Here is a 24598-nt window from a genome sequence, read left to right on the forward strand (position 1 = left end):
GCCTGAATTCTTCAGGTAATATCCACATCAAGCCAGAATCTGAAGCCCATGGAGATCTCCTCATGAAGCAGACTCAGGAGGTGGTCAGCCCACAGCAGTGGTCCTTTCTCTGCCCAGATCCACAGCTGATATTGATCTACTGCATTACCATCAGTGAGAAACACCAAAGTGGTGTTCTGGGGAAAGGTGAAGATAAAACTGCAGAAGGAATTAAGGAAATTAACAGAATTCTATCTGATCCTTTCTGAATTTAGTGATACTTCTGCTATTTATTGAAAAGCTTGTGGTTCAGTTTGCTAATTACTCAGTGTGCTTTTTGGTATGCCCACAAAACATCCATGTGCAGTGTTTACACATTTCACTGAAAAGTTTTACATTTCAAACATTACTCCTGTTTCACCTCTTAGATACCAATGAAAACTCATCAGGAACATATTTTATATAGTGGTCAAACCCACCCATTTATAACGGAGACCATTTTGGTATTTATTACTAGCAGGCAGTAGAAATTATTTTCATGTCTCAAAACGCAATTTTTTTGCAAATCCTTTCTTTAGGACACAGCCCCACCGCGTGGCCGTTTCACGAAGTAACACCGAGAGGAAAGCTGCTCATGAGAGCACGGACAGGTGCAAACACTTACCCACAATTTACCTTATGACCTCCTGCAACGCTAACATGAAATCCCAGTTTTAAATCCAACCACGACCACTGCAACCAGTGAAGACATTCCATTCCAAAATAGCCACAACCATAGGAAAAAGGTTTGTTTTGCCAAGATACTAATTTAAGGAGACCAAATCTTTGTGCAGTCTAATTTCCTGGTATTATACATTAAGGACAGAAAGGTTGGAAACTACATTGCTGATCTTTCCACTGCACCTTCCAGAACTACACCGCAGGAATTTAACACTTGATTGCATAGGGAAAACAAACCAAGGCTTATAATTATAATATATTGGTAACAGTTTCTATGATGTTCAGATTTAAAACCTTTCTAGCTACTGTAAAAAATATGTATTGAAATCTAAGATTATTCCTGATTAAATGCAAAAAGAACAGAAACTGATCTTACTTCTTTCTCCTTGTAAACTAAAGGTGGACTCTATGGAGAGTCGAAGCCAATACATTTCTGCAATGAGAAACAAATTCTGACACTCTCTTCATGGTTCTCACAGGTGAGATATCCCCTTGACTGGTCTTCATTTGCTTGAATCATAAAAACCAGAGTAAATTTAGCAGGATATACAGAAGCACCTGCATATTTTTGCAACAAGCAGTACATACACATATTAAACTCAAATATCTTAATTTGGATACTATTACACAAAAAAAACGTTGTACACAGAGGGAACAAAAAGCAATTACAAAATTCCCCATCCTTTTATTTTTTCTGGTTTTACCTGGTAAGCTTGAGGCAAATTTATATGGATGAAACCAATATGTAGGGAACCTGCATGTGATCAAATAAAAGTATTATTTGATTTGGGTTTGCTTTTGGCTTTGCTGTAACACAGGGATAGAAGTCAGGAGAAGGAAACACTGTTTTTTACTGTTGCACTCAAATTTAAATATCGTGCAAGGAATAAAGAGCTTGAACTTACAGAGCACCAAATAATTTTCAATATCATGGAACAATAAAAGCAGTAATTAACAACTTACTGTGGGGGGAAAAAAACCATAAACGAGGTATGAAAAAGTAGGGAATTATTTAGTTACAGTATTAGGATTTCCAAGTTGTTACATTTTTAAGGCAAAATCTTATAGTAACAAAACACATTACTAATGTGTACTAAAATAAGGTTATTTACTTAAAAATGATACATTGGACATAATCTGTGTACAGAACAAGCAATTCATGGTAAACTCAATAAGGCACCTTCTAAAGCAGATGCTGTACAAAATACATTAGTGTGTTACATTTTTAAAGTAGTATTCTACACTTCTGGCATATAACACACACAAGAGTGTGACCATTTGTCTTGTTCCACTCTTCTTTCATATTTTATTTACATCTTCTCCAGGTTAACTACAATGTTATTTATTCTTCTAGTATACAATATAGTACATTTCATCTTGGGCATGTCATGTCAGAGCACAAATGTCACTACATGATGTGGGCTTCTATAATTGCATGAAACAGTAAAATATCACAAAGCAACAATTACATTAGATTTGTCAAAAAAACAGAAGTAATGTGCCCTCTACTGCTGTACAACCAAGGCTGAGCACCATGGTTCCATAAGGACTGGACTGTGCAACACTGCCAGCTGCTTTTAGACATTACCCCTACTTGGAATAAAGACTGTGGGCACAGGATAAAGATTTAACTCAGAGGCACTGTCAGGAGAGGGAGCAAAGGCTAAAACATTCTAATTTCACAGAAGATGAGCATGTAACTTCCCTTTAAAAATATCTGCAGTAGCAAAAGAATGTTTATTAACTTTACATCTCTGCTCTTCACACACTTTTAGACCATTAAAATACAGTCTGTTAAGACAGAGTAGATGAAATGTATCCAAATTATTTGTTTTATAAACACATTCAAATGGTCACTTAGATCAAGATCTAAAATTTGATTCTAGACTATTATGGAGGTAAGTTAAAATATTAATTTTATATTTCATTCAAGACCTCAAAAAAGGCTAATAAACAATTCATAAAAAATGATGGATATTGGGAGAACTGTTTCTTGAGGAAAAATTATACTAAGCAAAATTCAGAATAAACTCAGAATGTAAGCCAAATTTTCTCTATAGGAATACCACATTTCTGGTGGAATTTACAAGTTAACCAGGAATGCTAAAACTTTGCTTTTAGGTGCTGTAACAAACGAAGTGACTCCAATTATTTCTATATAAAATCACATGGAACAGGTTCAATAAATATAAAAATTCCTCCATTTGCATGTTTAAGAACTTCCAAGGCACAGTCTTGATATTCCCAAGGTATTTTCCACACAGTTGATTTTTTGTATTTTAAAAAAACCAACCAAAACAACCACATTTGCCAGTTTTGGAGGATATTTTTTCGAATGACAAATGCTTAAAATTTTGACCACCAAAAATGAGATTAATCACAGTCCAACAGAAGAATCTCATTACCCTCTCTGAACTTAAAGGCTTCTTCTGAACACTACAGGATTGCATAAAGCAACTACTTACCTTTGGAGTCTGCATTAACTATACTTAGTTAAGTAAAAATTAATGGGCTGGCTTAGAGCACATTTTTCTCCCAAATGATTAAGTATCAGTATAGACATTCTTTAGTATTAATGTTTTCTTGAGTATCAGAATCAAGGCAGCTGCTGTTCAGAACAGCAAGAACTACACATGCATGATACATTTGAGTATGAACAGAGTAACTGAAGTGCTGATAAATTAGGTTTAAGGCAAAAAAGATTGTTTTCCCCTCTCAAAAAATCATCTTTGCAGCAGTAGGCTCCCTCTATGTTAAAGTGAACTTGAAAATCAATTTAGGTCCTAAGGTGTCTAACCATCCTATTGCTGCCTGGCAATACCTAAACAATGGGAAAGAAAATAGGTGAAAATTTACAAATTATTGAAATTCATACTTCCAGAAGGGGCTTCCTGAAGAGCTGGAAAAATGAACTAAAAAAAAATTCACAAAACATGTTTACAGCAAATGATGTGGTAAATTCTAAACGAAATGACGCAATATTCTACATAGGATGAGGTTAATTTAGACAGATCTTCATGCTCTGAAAGTTTAAGCTAGCAGGGTACCTACATAAACATTTTTTCCTTCTTATTGATAAAAATTCTAGAGAAGGAAAAAAAAAAGCTTATCCCTTACTTTTTTTGGCTTACACTAAAAATTTTCCAACTACCTGTGCAAAAATTATGTGCGAAGACATGATTAACAATTTCAAAATCATCATAAATGTCTTGGCAATGGACGGAGAAACTTTTTTTAAGAGCCCTTTATCATGAGGATTGTGGCACAATATCATAAATCTCTTGCTGTTTTCAAATAAGTTAAAGTTGACATACCTATGAACTTCTCAGCCAGAATACATATTAATACTTAAAGGCATTACTAAACAAAAGTAATGACTTTATTTTTAAAAAAAAGTCCCTTGAAATAGCTAGTTTTCTATAAAATATGTAGAACTGTTAAATAAAGTCTGTACATCACAATAGAAAATAAAAATACTGCAATCTTTTGCCTGACCATTTACATTATGGGAACTACAGGATTAAAACAAAAAGGTAACATGCTAAAAGGTTGTAATTGTACACAAATCACATTACTTCTGTGTTACATTGCTTTGTATCAGTTGTATTTTCAAGGGAAATTTAAACACATCAAAACATTCTCTATGTAAATATTTTAAGACAACAAATAATCTGGCATAAATCAATCTGAAGTTTTAACAATTTCATCAATTCTGGTATTCTTAACTTTTTTCTTCAAATCTCAATTATGGCGTGTGTGTGTGCATATATCTAATTGTACAGATGTACCTAGGACTAGGTATTTATTGTATTTTTTTTTACTAAAGCACAAAACACACTGTATAAATAATTTCCCTTTTTAAAGTCTAGAACAAGATTTACAGTACAAAATTATAGGCACTTAAATTATCAAATAGACTCAATGGTTCCAATACTGTGTGTTCAATCTTCAGACGATTCATGCTTTGAAGCTTCAACTTGAGTTATGGTACTATTTTCTAACTTCCAAGTAGAAATGCCAAAGGAGTTATAAATCAATAATTCTACTTTACAGTAACCTCATGGAGGGTTCTGGCTTCTATACACCTTGTGTGGGTCAGTGGTGAAAATGGGGGAACTTCAGCTTCTCATGCAGGTTGAACAGTTGGCACAATAAAACCAAGTTTTACAATTGTGCAAACTTACTGTATCTTCATGATTTAATTTCACTGCTATTCCTCCCAAACTCAACTAGAACTTGCAACACCCACTGATTTACCTTGTCTCAAATCTTGACTTCCACTAAGTGGCCCACAGATGTGGCCTCCTGTGTCTACATCAGAGCAACCCAGCTCCAAATCTTCTGCACGCTGTGGATCTGATCTTCAACAGTTCCCATACTCACGTCTCCTGGTCTTGACCCTTTACTGCTTTCTCTGATCTTCAGAGCACCCAGAGCTTCCTGCCTTCCCTCTTTTGTGTCTGTAGACCAGACTTGCTCTCAAGCCTTTTAAAACTGACCTTCTGCCTAGTTTTGTCAAATGATGAAAGAGCACATGGTACAGCTGACAAATCCCTTCCTTTTTGGGAAGAAATTCAGAGCCTGACAGACACCTATCAGAGTCCCAATACAGCAGGAAGGCAGAACACATCACCATCAGTCTTTCTGCTAAGATGTAAAGTATTCTATGGCAAAAATGCTGGTTGCATGTGGCACTGTGAAAAAATATGACATATATCAGGGATCCAATTATGAAGCTCTCTCTAGACTGCAAGTGAGATGACCAAAGCAGCCTACATCTCTAGAAGACATTGCTTCAAGCTCCTTACAGATTTAGATAGCCATTTCTTAATTACTTAATGGTTCACATTTTTGCAGTACTCCTTGTGACCAAATAAAAAACAGAAAAAAAATTAAAACTGAGATTTCTGAAGATAAGTTAATGGCAAAAGATTCAGTAGCAAATCTCTGATTGCGGAGCCACAAAATGCATGGAGCCCTGACCATAAAACTTTGTTCATTTAAATGGTTTCTTATATATTCCAAATGACAGCAAAATAATCCTGGCACACACATAAAGGCATAAAGAACTGTTAAACTGAGTAGTATCACAAACAGATTAATAACCTACAGGCTGTTTCACCAAAACTTGGTATGGATTGACTAGGTTTTATCAGGTAGAAGGCAAAAAAAAAAAGCTTATATTCTCCATCTCTGTTGAATCCATATAGCTTGTTAGGCTTTCACAGAAAGCACTGTAATCTGAACATTCAATTCAGTACCCAGAGTTTTACTGGAGACTCACTAAGTATGACTGAAGTCTCAATGCAGCTCAAACCATAACAAAATGTGTATTTTCTCAAGGCTGTCCATTATATGTAGCACGTAGTGTACAGAGGCTCTCAGCATCATGGTCTATGACGTACTGAAAGATTTCATTAGCAGCCTGTAGAAGTGTGCTGAGAAAATATACTGAATCTCAGTTATTTCCTCTTCTCTATTTTTATCTTCCTCACTCACGTCTGAGTGAAAAGATCTAGGGAGTCCAGCTTTGCTCTCCAAAGTCAATTTCCTATGTCAAATCTTTACATCTTGTGATTCCACCATCTTGGCAAGTGTCTTCTTGATCCTCAAGGCAGTAAGCCTTGAGGCAGGATTATGAGCCCAGCACTCAGACATCAACTTCAATATTGCTCTTAAACACTGCAGAAAAAACAAAGAAAAAACAAAGGCATGCTATTGAAACAACTGCTACACCCAAAGTTATAATTCTGGTTTGCTGTCAAGCTCAAATGATAGAACTTTCAAGTTCAAAAATGTGCAACTTGCAAATTTTCTGCAAAATTGTTGGTAGAAGACTATTATAAAGAGATCTACTGAAGGAAAAAAACTCCAAAACACCCCAAACTCAACATCCACATGCCAATCCTTATCTCACTCCCTCACTGCCTAGTATTACAGTAGCTGAAACTAATGGAAGTGTTGATTTTCTCAATGATACATTACCAGAACTTCAAGAACAGTGGTACAAATATGGCAGCAATAAACAGAAATATCTCCACATATATGGCTGCAAAACTATAGAGAATTCCTTCAGGGAAAATGAAGATGTGACAACAGTTCTTTCAGCAATCAAAAAAAAAAAGAACAAAACTGGGAATTCAAAGAAGTCAAGGACTTGGGGAAGAATGGATATGGCATATTTAATTTGCTATGTGAAATAGTTATGTCTTATTTACTGTGTTCATGCTGTGGCCCTTTATAAACACATATAAATGAGATTATTTTAGTTATATCACAGATTGACCTGGGATGTAACAGTAAAAAAGGAAAAAAGGGAAGAGGAAATCCACAAAGGAAGTGTTTTATCTTTCATGATATATCTTATGCCACAAACCAATAAGCTATATCTATTAAGACTAATAAAATGAATTGAAAAATAATTTACGTTTTAGCTCCAGTTAAACTCTGAATATATTCCACTATCTAAAATATATGATCTCAAGTAGAGCAGTATTCATATACTTGCATGCTGCTTTAAGGGTATCTTCCCCTCAGATCACTGAAAAGATACATTAAAAAGTACAGTATTTTGAATTGATCTCAAGCATGTCTTCCTCCTATTATTGCTATGAGGTTTTCAAAGTATCAGAATGTGTGACTGCAGTCCTACTTCACAACATTCTAGTATGTAATGCCACCCCATCTTAATGAAGAAACTGAAGCAGCCTTTGCTCTGAGCACACTCACTTCATCACTGTTCCACCTGTTCGATACCACTGGGCGCAGGCGTTTGACACACACCACTTCTCTCATGTCCTCATAGGATGGATCATTTGGCACCATGTCATAATATGGCAACTGGTACTCTTCAACAATACCTGGAGGTCATTGTGAAAGATTAGGAACAAGTAAAATAAATAAATCTACATATCTACTCTTGGACTTCTTTAGCTAGGAACAAAAACTAACTTTCTGCCATGCTGTTTTACTGTAGTAAAAATCTGAAAATTTCACTACAACAATAATTTAGCATAAAAGCTCCAATATTATGATTATTAACTTTAGTAGCTGTGATAATTCCTTGTAGTGCCTTTGATTTTGATACCAAATGCTAGCTTTAGCTTTTCCTAATCTACTACATGCTACAAAGAAGCACAGAGAAATATAAGATGGAAGAAGAATACAGGTGAAGATGCATAAGGATACAAAAGAAGAGTAAAAGAAAAGCCAGGATGAGTCACAAAAATATTTGTCAGATTATTACTACTGCTTTTAAAGAATACAAGCCTAATGACACAGCAAGCTAATTATATTATTATTATTATTATTTTATACAATATTATTAATATTATATAAAATATAATATATATTTTATATTTATATTATAATATAAAATATATATTATATTTTCCTGGTGAAGCACTGCTAGAGTGAGGGAAGGGCCTGGTAGATTTTACACAGAATATTGAAAAGTTTACCTCCTGTGACACAGCGCCGAGCCATTTCCCAGATGATCAGCCCAAAACTGTAGATGTCAGCCATGATGTATGGCTGGAAATGGTTTTTATTCAGGCTTTCATCCAGGACTTCTGGAGCCATGTAACGTTTTGTTCCCACTCTGGTGTTCAAGGGAACATCAACTTCATTGGTGTCACTAGATGAAAACATTAGCAAGTTACTGAACTGTGGACTGTTACAAGGTATGAAATCCTGTATGGCACAACCACTAAAAAGACAAGTCTCTGTCTTCAAAGAACTTAAACTAATAAAAGTATTTAATAATATTAATAAAGTATCAAATCTTCAATTAAATTTCAACTGCCGATATGCTGTTCAAATTTTCTATGAAAGAATTTACATGACTGCAATTACTATGAAAGGCTAGTTTAGAATAAAAAAACAAATTAGTCTCCATTTCCTCTACAAAACTTTTATTTTCCATAAGAGTATTTTCATTGTTTCTTAACAACTTATTTTCATCGTGATGTTTACCAGCTTTCAAGAACTACATTTTACCCTCAAAACTGGAAAAAAAGCCTTGAAAGCACACAACCAAATGATTCCATCTGCCTTTTTAAACCGGGTATCTGGTGCATTAAATAAAAAAATGACATGAAAGTTTTCCCATAACAGAGGATTTATTACCTGTTAAACTTGACTGCAAGACCCAAGTCCGCAATGCAGCAGGTTCCATTTTTCTTTATCAAGATGTTTTTACTCTTCAGGTCCCTGTGTGCAATTGCAGGCTTGCCTTGTGTCCCATAGATCTCTGTGTGCAGGTGGCACAGGCCACATGCAGCAGAATAGGCCAGTTTGAGCAGAGCCCTGTTGTCCAGAGTAGTGCACTTCAGAAAATCATACAGTGATCCATTTTCATGATAATCCGTGATCAAGTAAAGCTGTGTCCAGGAGCCAGTGCCTTTAATATCTGCTGCTATGAAACCTATGAAATGTATAAACAAAGTTACTATTTATTTGTACATAAAATTTTTGTGTTGTAGATTTAGTGCTAATTCCTAAAGCTGTATTTTCTTGTACTGTAGCAGAAAATACATGTTGTCCTTATGAAAACTAACCATGTAGAACCTCTGATTCTAACTCTATGTGAGGTTACCAGTCCAGCCTTCCAGCAAAGAGATTGCAGACATATTTCCAAACAAAAGCAGCAAAATTCTATCCTTTCAGTAACATTTTATTAGAGGACATTAAGTGAATAACCTGTGGTGATTCCACAGAAGCTGCCTTAGACCCCTAAAGCCACCCAGTAAGAGCTCCTCCTCCTCCTGCACCCTGCAGCAGCTGAGCAATGTTCTGCTGCCTTACCGAGGATGTTTTCGTGTCTCATGAGAACAGTTTGGTAAATCTCTGTTTCTCTGAACCAGCTGGCTTCTTCTGTGGTGAAAAACACTTTGACTGCCACTTTTTCACCCCTCCATTTGCCCATCCACACTTCACCGTATCGTCCTTTTCCAACTTGCCTCACCATCTGAATTTGTTTGGCAATAGTGCGCTGAACCTAAGGAAAAAAAAAACTGGACTCATTATTGCTGCCTCCAAGGTACAAAAGAACCCCAATATGATTTAAGTCATCTCAACTTCTAACTGAAGAGTATGTTCTCTTGCATTTTATTTCTGATTTATAAATAGTCATCTGTCTCACTGGCTGATTTTTATGCCAGTATTATATAGGATGGTGAATGAACAAAATTATGAATAATTATCACAAAAGGTTTGAGTTGGAAAGGACCCTAAAGATCATCTATTTCCAACTCCTCTGTCATGGGTGGGGACACCTTCCACTAGAACAGGTTGCTTAAATCCCCATCCAGACTGGACTTGAACACTGCCAGGGATGGAGCATTCACAGCTTCTGTGACAGCCCATTCCAGTGCCTCAACATTCTCAGTGAAGTATTTCCTCCTAATATCCTGTCTAAACCTACTCTCAGTTTAAAGCCATTTCCCCTTGTCCTATGTCTACATGCCCTTGTGTCACGGTTTGACACTGGCACAATGCCAGTGCCCCCATGAAGATACCTTCTCCCTGGTTTCTGCTGTGAGATGTGACCAGGAATAAGCAAAGCAGGCTCCTACTTAGGGAAAAAGAACCAGAACTTTATTAACTACTCTACAACTACAGATAAAAAGGAACACACACAGGGAAAATGAAAACCTCACAAATGCATTTCCTCCTCCCCCCACCAAATTTCCAACACAATACATTTGGTTCCTCAAATCACCAACTCTCGGTCCAGCACCACCTTTTAGACAATCAATCCTCAGTTCATCAAGAGGAGAGGAGTCCTTCTTGTACCATGGGCTTCCCCTGGAAACACAGTCGAAGCCTCGTGTGTTCCTGTGTCACTTGTGGCACCGCCCGGAGTACATCTGCCGTCGTGACTTCTTCCTTTCCATGTCCAGTGCTCTCACCACTGAACATGGACCAGAACTGCTTCTAGGGTTGTCTTTTTTTAAGGATGCTCTGTCCCGTTCCAAAAAAGGCACAGTCTCTCCTTTGGGACACCTGTCCCCACAATCTCTCCTTTGGGACACCTGTCCCCCCCATATTTTCACCCCCTGGGGCCGAGGGGCATCAACACTGAGCAGTCTCTGTATCACAAACAATCTCTCCTTTGGGACACCTGTCCCCCCCATATTTTCACCCCCTGGGGCCGAGGGGCATCAACACTGAACCCTCTTGGTTCTGAGGCCATTGCCTCCCCCTAGAATGCAGTCTCTGTGTCACAAGGAACATGGTACTGTCCATGGCTATACAAAAAGAGTCCAGCCAAAGCCACTCCATCATCTCTTCCCACTAGGATTCTTCTCTATTCTTCTACTATCTCTCACTCGCCCAGACCTCTCTCACACTGGCCCATTTCCTTCCTCATCTTCCACTCTATCTTCTAGAAAAGGTCAATGTTCTGTAAAGTTCTCATTCTCCAAAAAGGGGTTAAAAGCTCCTACAAGCGGCCGGCTGAACCCCCCTCTTCTCCGTCCCAGCCGTGCTGCCGGCACAGGCCCATGTTTATCCAGTCTCAAGGTTACAGTCCCAGGCAGCGGCTCTCTCTCTCTCTCTCTGTGTCTCTCAGGGGGGGCTGCCCGATGGCTCCCGGTGTCTCTCTCTCTCTCTCTCTGTGTCTCTCTTCCACCCTTCCACCCCCGGGCTCAGGCCTACCTCTCTCGGCCTCATGGCTTTCCCCTCCCCCTGCCCAGCCAGCAGCTGGGCCGGGGCAGAGACCCGAACTCTTTCCCGCCGGAAACCCAAGAGGACCCTCCCAGGGGAGAGCTCTGCTTTTAACTCCGTGTTCTCAGAGGCGTGTCCATGTCTCAATGGTCAGGTTAAATGCCAATATTAAAGTCTGAATATCCATTGGCCAAAAACACAGCATCTCAAAAAACACATTTCCTGTCAAACCACCACACCTTGTAAGAAGTCCCTCTCTGGCTTTTCTATTTTAATGGTCAGTTGATACTAAGAAAGTAAAATCTCTGTGTTCACTCAATTTGATACCTATATTAGCCATTTCTTGTATTTTTATCCTAACAGCTGCAGGCTCTAAGTTTTCTTTGAATTCTGCTGATGCCAACAGATTTTTTTAACATATCTGACAATTTTAATTTACTATGTGAAGATGGGCTTTAAACATGTTCAGTTTGGACTTCACCATCATCATAATGGCATATAAAATAATGAGCATTTTGTATGAACAAACAGCTTTGTTCTAGGCATCAGGTCCAAACCAAACTTTGTATGTGACGGAGAGAAATTCAGTGAAGAAAAATCTCAAGTGTATGACTAACCAACAGTGGTAGTCCTGATCCACTCCCAGAACTCTGTGACTGGTCAATAAGGTCCTTTAATGACTCCCCAGCTGGAATAAATGCTTCATCTTGTTCCAGGTCACGATTATAACAGTGCCTCTTTGCCATCGACTTACAGTAATGTCTGCAAAAGTAACACAAGTTAAGCTGAACTCCAAAACACTCAAAATATGTAACAAACTGATCTAAGAAAGGAGCTATTTAAATATTCACACTTTCTCAAAAGAAAAAACAGAGAAGCAGATGTTACTGTATTTTTTCTTTTTCTGAAATGTAACTTATATAGCTTTTTCATGTTAAGAAGCTTTTGTAATGCATGTACAGGTTTGTCAGCTGATTATCAGTGAGGGGGAAACCCACCATTTTTAATACTCAACTCTCAGCCAGAGTTACCAGCACAACATTGCTGATTTTGGGTTAAATGAACAGACAGAACCTTGAACCACAGCAGCTGAGGCTGACACAAGGGTTGGAAACTTCTAGAACAGTGATCACCTCCAGCACAGGGCTGGTGCTAACAGAAGCACCTGAATGAACTGCCTTAGCTCAGCTGGACAATTACTTAGTTTTGAAACTTGGCAGAAAATCTCAGAAGCAGATGAAATTTAGCTACTGAAAGTGACTGAAGACCCAAAAGCATAATGACCACGATGATATTCCTGTTTACCAGCTGCTTTAGCACTGAAGTTATGTGTAGCTGCAAAACTGTTAATACTTTGTACCCAGAGGAAAGGATCAAACTCACTTAAATTCTCTGCTGTGAACATTTCATTTTACCTAGTGATGGAAACTGCTACCCACAGAAATGTGAGATTAGGTTATAACTGTTTCCAATCTACATATAATTATAACTGAGTACATTAGCAAAACAACTGTTCTGTTTATGCTGATTTGCAAAATTAAAAATGTTTCCAATAAAGAAAGTGCTTTCTTACTTGTAACAAAAGCAGCTAAGTAAGATGACCATGACAATTATGCAGACTGCCATAGAAATCAACACTGCCATCCAACGAATGCTGCCATCAAAAAGTCCATCTATTTGACAAAAAAAGAAAAAAGGAAGAAAAAATAGAAAGGAAAAAAAAGGGAGTTTCCAAAGTCTATTAATTAAAGATACATTGTAAACAGTTTATTTAGGTATGGTTTCATATATTGTGTAACAAAGTAAGTATTTATACCACAAAAGCAAAGATAAATTCATTTGGATGACAAAAAGAAAAAATTCAGCTTGAGATTTTGGAGTTTTTGGTTGAGTCTTGCTAGCTTGTTGGAAAAGAAATTAAGGATTTAGAGCAGTAAGATTCTAAGAAGATATAAAGCAACAGTTAGACCAGTACAACTTGCCTAGCAATGAATGAGTAAGCACATGAAAACAAACTATTTTCACTGGGAACAACAGAAAGAAGAGAATGAATTTGCAATGAAGAGGTGTTAACAAAGTCTGAATAGTTTTTTTATGATGGCATTCATATTGGTAAAAGCACAGCAGAGATTAAGAAAAACATTTTAAAAAGAGATCAGATTGTGGAAACAGAATAAAAACAGAAGATCACATGCAGTCAAGATATGAATGCACTAAGAACAAGAACAAAAATGCCATGAGTGACTGATTGAGGAAAAGATTAACTTGAAAGTGGCAAAAAAAAGGAAAACTGAAAATAGAAAATGAAGAGAAGTACAGATCTCCATATAAAAATTACTGAGTAAGGCAAAACCAGATTTGTGCAATACTGTAATTACATTTTCCCTTATTTCTATTGTTGATCAAGAACAGAACCTACACAGCACTTCTTAGCAGTGTGAACATAAGGAGGTGTTTACCTGTACTATCAAGAGGGGGCAATGTTGGTTGCAAATCCTGATTGCAGAAATCAGTGCGGCAGCACTCAATCGTTCGGCGTAACTGCGCCTTAGGTGAGTCCTGTTGAGGGAGAGTTTAATGAACACTCAGATTTTGAAGCTAAAACAGGGACAGGAGATACTACACCTACAACACAGCACAGACAAAAGGGTAAGCTATTTTATTTCAAAGGCACTTCAACCACACCATTTAATGTATGAGATCACTCTACAGTGGCAGACAGACAGCATCTAATCTCTGAGCCTACATTTCGTCTTGCATTTTTTTATATTTCATGAGATGTTTTTCAATTGTTGCACAGAAATAGATGGTTTCTACTTAAGTTGCTATTTAACATATGGGAAAAGTCTTGAGCTTAGTCAAAACCAGTTAACCATATGTTAAATAAATACTGCTCTTAAAACAAAAAAAAGGAGTGGCATAAAAATGAAATTAAAGTATGGCACTGGTATAAATCTCATTTTTTCACCTTGCACTGGAAGTCTGAACCTTCATACTTCATGCAGCCAGAAGCAAGTGTGGGTTCTCCATGTTCATCCTCCTCAATGATAGCAAAGCAATGCCCATTAGTTCTGCAAGAAACATATCACGTGTGCTTTACCAGCATGTTTGTCATTTAATATTCAGCATTACTTGATCATGAGCCCATTAAGAATTCCAGAATGAAAACTTCTAGAAAAATTCTTTAATACAGCGGTTACCATCCAATTTGAGAAAGACCTCCACAATATTCTCTAATAAAACACTACACAGATGCCTTCTCACAAATATTCATTAATTCTCTTAACACAGATACTAAGGAAAACAAATTTAGAAATAATTTTGTTTGCCAAAGATCTATTTACACTCATTCAAAGAAATGCAGATGTGGAAAGCATTATGCCATAAGGTACCCTGCACGTAGACACTGTGTGTTTTTAACCAATAGCTTTATTATCAGCATAATGGCCTATCAGTTGCTAGGTCAGAAAAAATTAGTAAGGCATATACAGACTGCACACACTAGAGGGCAATAAAAACCAATAAAAAATACCAAGAGGCTTGAAAGACAAAATACTGGAACATTTTCTCAGTTCAAAACTGTTTGTAAGTTACTGTCTGTGTTTACATTTAAAAAGACAGCAGTGTTTATTCTACCTCCTTGGATTCCACAGAAACTGCCAAGTGACACCTTAGAGAAACTGAAACCTATGTTAAAGTGAAGACTCAAAGTACAGGAGCAAGTAATATGTTTTCAACTGTGTATATTAATTCTTAAGGAAGAAAACCGAAGGGCCTTGAACATGGAATTGCAAATGGAGGAAAACAAAAAGAAAAACAAGGATGTTTCAGAACATGAAAAAACCCACCTTAAGCAAGCACATAACCTATGCATGACTCTGTTAGGATTCTTATACCTATCAAAGATAAAACTTCCCTCCTGTCTCTACATGTCCACAGGTTTTTATTTTCTCCTGCCTTTCTTTCACAGTCTGTAACTACTGAACATGTAACAAGAAGAATTCTCAGTAAATGGCCATGTTGTTTACACTACCTTTTTGACTACTAGGTGAAGAAATAAGCAAACAGGTGGTCATGTCAGAAGGCTGAGATTTGGGTCACTTAATACTCCCCCAGCTATAAAATACCACAGGGTTACTTAAAACCTCTGTCCTTCAAAGCAGTTGCTAGGCTTAAAATGACCAGCTGTAAATTGTTCTAAGGTGTGGTGAAAACAGAGATGACCATGGGTTTTAGCACTCACAGAACGTAATCAATTATGGTCAGATCACCTCAGAGAACCTTGGTCAGCCTCCAGAAGTAGTTTGCTCTCTCAAATTCCAAAATTATATTCTTCAAAGAGCCTCTCTATCCTGAATGCAACACTTACATGCATGTGTTGTTAATAGCATCATCTGGACAATGTCCTGAGCAGTAGCATTTAAGAAAAGGTAAGGTGTCCTCTGGAGCAAGTGTTACCCCATCTGCTTGTTTCTTTTGGTCAGAATTTGTCTTCATTCCTGTACCATGAAGCATGCTGTCTGGCTTTTGACCTGGACACAAAAAATACAACAAAAAAAAAAGTTTGCATCTCTTCGACAACTGCTCAGGAGTTTTATAGGCAAAACATGACAACAACAGTTATATTTGTAACTCAAGTATACAAGGCAATCTCCTCCCCCAAGATTACAGTAGAAATCTGAGTTAATAATTTTATTCTAGGAATACCCAGCTGACATATTTTGCACCTCAACAGCAGATCTTCTAACCATATATAATCAATAAAAACAGAAAGATATTTTCTCTTTTCGAGGTAGGGCAGGAAAGCAGCGGTGTAACTGGTTAGAATTTTCTGAAAAAAGCTTCTCTCATTCATGTGTTCAGAAAACCAAAATGCTGACAGCTTGATAACCACAACAAGAATAATTTTATGCATGACTGAACATACTTAATATGCAATTTTCTAATTTTCTGAAGTAATTTTTTATAGATTCACAGTCTCATGGAAGAGCAGTAATAACTCCAAAATCTCTTGGTTTTTTTGATCTCTGTATGCATTAGTACTTCAAAACGCAGCTAAAGTAAATCTTGTTTGCAAATTAAATTTCAGTAAATGACACTAACATCCATCCAAACGAGCTTTCACAGAATAGAAACAGGGCTGCATCATGTTCCAAGTAGCCCTCAGTTTCTCAAAAGTAGCAGAGTTAAACATTATTCTTTCTTGATCATATTATTCAAGTGGTTCTGTGAATCTAGGCATTCAGAAGAAAATATCCATTTTCTTCTTAGTGAAGAACATCCAGAACAAAAATGATGAACACTGTCTGCCTCATTGGGAATATGCTATGTGATTACTATATCAGATGAGAACATCTTTACCCATCTCCTTCAGCTTTATCATACACAATTTTAATCTCTTTCTGTCCACCACCTTGGCTCTAAATCCTCAAGGTATGAACCAAATACAGAGAGAAGAGCTGTGAACAAACTATCACTTGCACTGGCACAAATTACAGCAAGGTTCTGTGTGAGGCTCAGTGTTGGCAAGATAAGCCAGCAGCCAGTCAGGACCAGCAGAAGCTTTTACAAATTCAGTTATACATAAATAAGTCACCATAGGTCACAATAAAAATTTCAGTTTTTCTAAGGAAAAGAAACCTGACCAGGAAACTCAAAGTGTCTTCAAACAGATTATTGGGCTTCCTGTCAAACCTAGCAAACATGAGCTGTAGAGTAATGAGAATATTAGTGTCCTGTTGTACCTTGCTTGAAATGTGTCCAGAAAAACTTGATTAAAACCTCTTGCAGACAGAGCCCTCTGCATCACTCTGCTGTAACATCCACTGTGTCATTTAGACAAGTGCCAATTAAATACTTGTGAAATTTGATCCTACTGTACTGAAAATAGCAGACTTGCAGATTTCCTCATCTGGTTAATAAAGCACACCTAGTGCACTGTCCAATGCAGCAAAGTAATGCAACTGTGCTTCTTCTGGATATACCTAAGAGAACATCCTGAGAAATACCCCATTTACCCAAACACTGACATGACAGAGCAGTGCTTTATTTAATATGTAGTCTTCAAAGAGTATTTCAGTAATGCCCAAGTTAAATAGTCCTGATCTGTACAGACTGTTTACAAGAAACAAGATCCAATGCTGGAATAACAGTAGGTTATAGGTGTTTCTGATTTAACCAAGAGGAATCCTGTACAATTGAAACAGCTCCTCCATCCACCCCCCTCTCTTTCTACATATTTCTTCCCAGCATAAATTGAAAGGTAATTTTAATACTTTGCTAGAGACATTACAAAACACTCAGTATTCACACTTAAGAGATCCTTGCCTGCTCAGAGAACAGGTAATTCTACTTAATATTTAAAGCAAAAGCCACTGTACAAAAGCATATGTATAAATACTGTCTTTCTGATTTTGTTGAATGAATACAGTATCTTCCACAATTGATGTTATAAATCCCTCTTATCTTCAGGAACATTCCACATGTTAAAAGTCTTTATGGTACTTTATGATCAGTGTCTTACAGTCACTCATCCATTTTCCTACCCTGATCATTCATCAAAAACATTGCACTGAATGCAATGTTTTTTCAGTTTATTAGATGAGAAATTCAAGGAACCCTTAAAGCATGGCTTCTCCTAGCTCAGAACAGAAAGAACAACTTTTTTGTGCATGTCTAGCATCTTTTAAAGCAGTATAATTCTCTGTAAACTAACACTGAAGCATGACTACAGGTATACCAACCTTTTATACTAAAAGTGACATGAAATACATTTCCCTCTTCATTTATTAAGATGGATTGCATTACAAGATTTATGAAAAGCACATGCCACATAAAATCCAAAACAGATAACTGTGTTCTCAAAGAAATAGCATCTTTGTCTTTTGTCAGTTTCTATAGGCAAAGATTTTCATTCAAAGCAAGAACAGGCTACAATTTCATTATTTTTGTAATGTAAAACTCCACAGTAGCCTGCTTTCATCTTACAGGTAATACCTGAACTGCACAAAGAATGGAGGGGGGAAAAAAATCACTTCACTCTTACATTTTTACTTCCTAAGACTGTAAGCAGAACTCTTCTTAGACAGGAGTTTGAGTACCCAGGGAAGAGAATAGGAAAATTTTGTGGAAGTTTGGGATTACTTCACAAAACAGTTTTTAATTGCCTCCACCTGGGATACCTAACTGTATCCTTTACTGCAGTGCTGCAATTCATCCTCAGTACTTCAAGACTCATTAGTGTCCATCTTAAAGCTGCTAGGTATGGGGATGGGAGTCAAGCATGGAAAGACTTGGCTTCCATCCACCTTAGATGTTAAGAGGGCAAATGAAGGCACTGAACTCACAGGATGCTTCATTGCTGTTCTTCCTGGTCAATAAATACTGAGTAAATGAACAAGAGAGAACTAGGGATAGGCCTAAAGAACATCTTGCTCCAGGTTTATGTCCCCACCCTCAGTGTTCCAGCTCTCAGACATTCACACTGCTGCATCTTCCCCTGGGAACAGACAGGCAAAAGGAGGATCATTTCTTAGGATCTTGTGACACTACACTACTTGATGATGTAATTAATCTCTTCTTTTCCATGACACTTGCAGTTGTCACTCTGCAGTACAGCTAACAAACATACATACACAAATCTCACATAACCTTCAAAGGTGTAAGTGCAGTGTATTGTGCACTGAAACGCAGCATCCAGAGACCTCAGGCACAGCAAAGCTTCCTTTCCACTATTTCCTAACCTCCACCTGCAAACTGAACAGAGCTCACGGGGCAAAATAATACACATGAGCAACAAATGAGCTATCACACACTGGTGAGCTTGTTCAAGATCCTAGATCACTTCCAGCCTGCTTATCCAGCCTTGAGAATGACAGTATCTTAGACTTCTAAACACACAAACAGCATGTAATGTGCATTTTACTGCATTACAAAGTTACAACATTCAACAAAATATCAGAGTAAGGATGGAACATTCTCCTAACTTCACTGCAGTCTAAGACACTGATGAGAAAAAAGCTGATGGGACTTCAAGTTCTGATTTTGTCTTCTACTCTGCCCCATGATACACTGCATGCATTGTAGATTTCCACAAGTGTGAACAACTGTTACAAACAGGACAACACTTAAATGGTTTTCTGTTTAAAATTAAACTTTATATTAATAAAATAAATAAAAATTTCAAAAGCTAATAATAAAACAAATTGTTAAAACAGAACAACGCCTTACAATGTATCATATCCAGCCTTTGATCAAAAATATAAATTATTCAAAGCACTGCTTCTTCCAGTCACAGAAAATAACTTAAGACTATAAAATGTATTTCAAAGAAGCACAGGATATTAAAAATCTCACTAGGTTAGAAATTTAAGTCTACTTGAAAGCACACTTCAAATATGAATATTAACATGGATAAATCTTAAAAATGGACTGTGCGTGACACTGCAGTGTTACTAATCACTAAAACCCGAGTTAACCTGCTTGTAACTCAATGCCAGGATACAGATATCATTTCATTAAGTCTTCTGATCTAAGAAAAGATTTGTGTGACCCATAAAAACCAGCTCTATGAAATGCAGAGACAACAGTAAGTGTACAAAGACAAATACAAAAGCCAAATTATGCTTACAATTTTTTACTTAACTGTATCCTCTCTTTCTCCACAAAGGAAGGTCCAATATGGCCTATAGCAGTCAAGTTGTTTGATAGCTTTCCGAGTTCACAATATAGGTGTTGCCCATAAAAACATTTCTATTCCAGACTACATTATCCTTTAAAGAGATTTGTCCTAGCAGAAGTATGGTGCTAGAGGCATTTCTTTCTAGCTACTCTGATCCATGCTGGTAAACTCTAAGAAATTCAATATATAAGTAAGAAGAATCTTAGTCAGAAGAGCCCCTTCACCTGCCTCCCTGCTGGTGCTGATGCGACTGGGCTCTTTTCATCAAAGATGAAAGTTGTACCAGAGCTCTTTATGTTAGACATGCCTTCCTTATGAAAAAGGCATACCTTGACATTTTTATGTGGTAGCTCTAAATTACTTTTTCTTGCTTTAGGATGCAGATACAGCAAAATCCCCCACTCCAGTAAGCACATTTCACCTTTCTGCCTATCACAAACTTTCATAATGATTTAACATGTTCTGTTATGTGAATTAAACCTCAGTACAACTGACACAGCTTGAATACAATACTAGCACTTACTCTTCAAAGACAAAATAATTTTTTTAAAAATCAGAAAAATTGTATGAGTGCAAAGAAAGTATTTTAAATACTTCTCCAAACTCTATGTTTGGCATTGTAACCATAGTTCTCCCTATAGTGCTTTCTTATATATCAAGGCTGTGATCTCCAAAGACCAGGCATGTTAGAGGTAGCTCCATCTAGCAGAACTGGTTCCTAAAAATCACAGCATGTTCCCAGACTACAGAGGTTTAAAACCTCTCTCCTGTCCTTCCAGCTCTCCCAGGAGCTACATCAGTGCTCAACACAGACAGGCAGCCCCTGCCTGCTCTGCTTCCCAGCCTGCAGTCCTCAGCCTCTGCTCCCACTTCCCTTCTCCAAAAGTCACTTCTGAAGACTGCTCTGTTCTTATGCACTCAATATAAAAGCCAGAGACTTGAAAATTTTGTGCATTTTTCTTAAAAAGTACACTGCATTCTAATTTAAATTAAAAGGGTTTTTAAAGAATAAAGTTGCTTAAAACTAAATGTGAAATTTTAATAAAGAAATAGAAATTTTAAATAAAGAAATTTTAATAAAGAAATAGATCTTTAAAAAAGAAATATTCAATTTCAATAAAGAAATAGATCAACTTTAAATAATCCCTTGGAAGAATTTTAATCAGACAAATTTATAAGAAAACTGTTGCTGCCCATGTTTTAAAAACAGATGCAGCCATTAACTGGGGAAATCACTAAGAAACAGAATTAGTGTTTTCAAATAATGAATCAGCTACCTGCAACTGTAAGTTCCTTTGATAGATTTTAGAATTTTGTTTCAGATTAGTTTACACATCCAAATTCAGTTAACTACTTCACCTGAAATTGAGAGAGTGCATAAAGTTTTAAAAATAAATCTTAATACATACCTTATATATATCAAGTATTTGAATAAAAGTAATTAGAGCAGTGAACTAAAATCAACAGGTTTTTTTTAGTTCACTAACAGTGGCAACTTTAAATCCATTTTAATACTTAATATTAACACTAATTATTTTTAAATTTGACTTTTAATATATCTTTATGCATATCAAGTGGCATTAATGCATTTTTAGTCAACCGATTTACAAGGATTAAAATACTGGTCTTCTGTGGTGTCTCTGAAGAATACATAAATGTGTGATGAACCACATGGGAAGTAAACTGCCAGCAATGAAGAACCAAATTTATGAGAACATGTTTAAGTAGATGTTAAGCACTTTATTACTGCTACATATATTGATCAGGCATGCTCATCAAGGCACTATAACAACAAAGAAATACTCTACTTGGAAGTAAAAGTGGTTCTCTGCATGAAAACCCTGCACTTCTGGGAAGACAAAAACTGTTTAGGGCAGCCACAAAGGACTGTCTGAAGCCCAAGACCTCTTGCCTTAGATCAGAAAAAGGAGGTGGATAAAGATGCAGAGCAAGTCACAGACTGAAAGCTACTGCAAAAGTGTTCCAGAGCAAGAAAGCAAATACAAAATGTTTTAATTGAAGAGGTTGCTATTAAATCTGCCCATCTGCAACCCAGGCTCATTTTTGACTATTTCTCAAAGTAAGTGAGGAAGTCTCAATGCTATAAAGATATAACCCAAAGGGTAAGCACTGGGTCCCTGTGCTGCATAGTACCAACCTGAGAAACTGCAGCTATTCACCAGTAATGTCATGGAACTGCCTCTGGCTTCTGTTGTTACTGTAAGAATATTTTCACAGTAATCAACACATGCAGCCACTTGCTTTTTCAAGTTACCTGTTAAGGAATCTGGTATGTATATATACATGCAGCCATACAGACATTTGCTTTTATCATTCTCTCAGGTCTTGGTAAGCTCTGAAATTCCTAACATTCTGAAGAAGCCTCCAAAAAAAACCCCAAGAGAGCAAACCATTAACCTGGATGCCAGACACTGAAAGTACACACACTGGTTTCTACTTTATCTGCTTTTTCTTCCTTTTTCTGTAAATCACACAAATTCTCTTCAATTCTTCCTAATGAATCTTTTTCTCCTCTGTTGATTGCTTTATGATGCATTTTTCTAACACCCTGCATATATTTTCCTTGTTGAAACTACTTTTTCAATGGTTTAAACTTTTCATTTTAGATTGTCTCTTTCCTATAAAAATTTCAAATGCTTTATGACTATGATCTTAATTCTTTCCTCCCCCATGAATCTAGGGAAAAGCAGAGAGACTTGACTGGTTTTTTCCTCACCACCCCTGGAAACCAAGCATATTTTGTACATTTGATGAAAAGCCCTTAGGCAACTTGCAAAGAACTGACAACATTTCAATAAACTCAACTTTTCCATGGCTTTCAGAACTCCCGCAGTATTGATTTGAAAGTCAGGAAAATTTCTAAGATAAAGAAATTTCTTCATTTGAAGCTGAAAAATAATTTTCAGTCTTTAAACTTAATTTATCTATATCACTTACTGTAAGTTATTTACTGAACTGTTATTAATCACCGTGATCATGGAAGGAGTTAATGTAATTTAATTTTAAGCCACTAGAAGACTTGTATATTTGTATTATTATTTCTATTTGAATCTAGAGAGAAAAAAACCTCTTCAGTTGCTATTGCTTATTATTAAAATGCTAAATATTGGCTAATGCAGAGGAGTAACCATGACTTCAGCAAAAAGAACAAAGCATATTACTCCCAGCCTCCTCAAGGGAACAAGGGAAGAAGATGGTCTCTTCCACCAAAAGCTGCAAGACTGCTTGGATACAAATAGAAGAAGCTCCACAGCAAAACATTATGTCTGAGTATTTTTAGAGCAGAAGAGATCTCTGGAAGTCACCTGGTACCACTTGGTACCACTACCTGCTCAAAGCAGGACCAACTTCTCCATCAGACCAAGTTGTTCAGTCATTGCAGTAAAGTTCTGACTACCTCTAAGGATGAATATTGCACCACTTCACCAGGCAGCCTGTTGCAATACTTAACCACATTCAGTCAAAATTTCTTTCCTAATTTCTCAATGAAATTTTCTTCAGTTTATTCCCATAACCTAATCTAAGCACCTTACAGCTACCTGCAAATATTTGTAAATCTACTACAGACTTCAAGTATACCCCAAACTAGGCTATTTCTGTCCAAACAGATGTATCAAGCTCAGGCTTTGAAGAGACAGCTCTGCCATATCCTTTAAACTAATACTGCAGATTCACACCAGAAACAAAACAAAAAGATCAGCATTTGGGTACTTACCAGGCTTCCTCCTCTCCCCATTTTAATGGGTTCATTGAATTGCTATTCTTGAAAGTAAATATCTCACACAGTGTCTCAAAATCAAGCACTAAGCAGTAATTGATCCAAGTATGGAATGAGAATATAAACCCTTTTATACTCAAGCATTTAAACGGCAGTACCAAATTTGTTTTCTCTATTTTCTGAAAATATCTGGAAAGTTCTGTGTACTTAAACACAGGAGGAGTGCACAGCTGGGAGAACAAACACTCTTACACAGAGACCCAACCAGGGATGTATATTTTCAATTCAACCCAATTTGACAAAGGAGTTAAAGTTCTAATGATAACTGGATTACCAGAAGTTTTTTGATAATTGATATATGGAAAGACAACAGACATACAAGTGATTATCTTCACTAACTGAAAACAAGGGTATCTGTGAGTAGTCCATGGCCTCACCTTGGCCCATCAAGTAGGCGCAACAAGTTAATTTAGATTAGGAGCATCAAAAGGCATGGGGAACTGCACACTGCAAGTTCTTCAGTGGGTCAGTTAAAGAGATCAAATATTCACACACAGAGGGAACTGAAATTCAGAAAGTCAAGCCTTAACTTCTGCTGCTCATCCAACTTGCTCTGTCATGTACTAGGCATTTTTGGTATTGTTTCTATTTAAGTATTTGCTAAAATAGACCTATTCTATACTACAATGAAAGACCACTAGAATGTCCTTCTTTTTAGGGAAGCATCCACATGGCACATCAGGCCAGTAAAGTCACCTGTCCGCAAAATAAACTCCAAAACAAAAAAATCCTACTTCAACCATTGGAAAACG

The 24598-nt window shown here is 36.9% G+C and overlaps 1 protein-coding gene across 2 annotated transcripts in view; it reads right to left on the minus strand.

Moving 5' to 3' along the window:
- Nucleotides 1-1790: 1790 nt before the first annotated feature.
- The window catches only part of BMPR1A (bone morphogenetic protein receptor type 1A), a 75340-nt gene continuing 52532 nt past the window's right edge, over nucleotides 1791-24598 (minus strand). For both annotated transcript variants that reach the window (XM_066554769.1, XM_066554770.1), the window contains 10 exons: nucleotides 15737-15899; nucleotides 14336-14438; nucleotides 13827-13926; nucleotides 12941-13040; nucleotides 11985-12129; nucleotides 9505-9697; nucleotides 8827-9124; nucleotides 8160-8335; nucleotides 7429-7559; nucleotides 1791-6381 (listed from right to left, as the gene is read on the minus strand). In XM_066554769.1, coding sequence (XP_066410866.1) covers nucleotides 6256-6381; nucleotides 7429-7559; nucleotides 8160-8335; nucleotides 8827-9124; nucleotides 9505-9697; nucleotides 11985-12129; nucleotides 12941-13040; nucleotides 13827-13926; nucleotides 14336-14438; nucleotides 15737-15899 — 1535 coding nt within the window. In that variant the 3' untranslated portion in view covers nucleotides 1791-6255. The remainder of the gene's footprint in view (nucleotides 6382-7428; nucleotides 7560-8159; nucleotides 8336-8826; nucleotides 9125-9504; nucleotides 9698-11984; nucleotides 12130-12940; nucleotides 13041-13826; nucleotides 13927-14335; nucleotides 14439-15736; nucleotides 15900-24598) is intronic.

This window comes from Molothrus aeneus, chromosome 8 (genome assembly GCF_037042795.1).
Source record: "Molothrus aeneus isolate 106 chromosome 8, BPBGC_Maene_1.0, whole genome shotgun sequence".
Lineage (NCBI taxonomy): Eukaryota > Metazoa > Chordata > Aves > Passeriformes > Icteridae > Molothrus > Molothrus aeneus.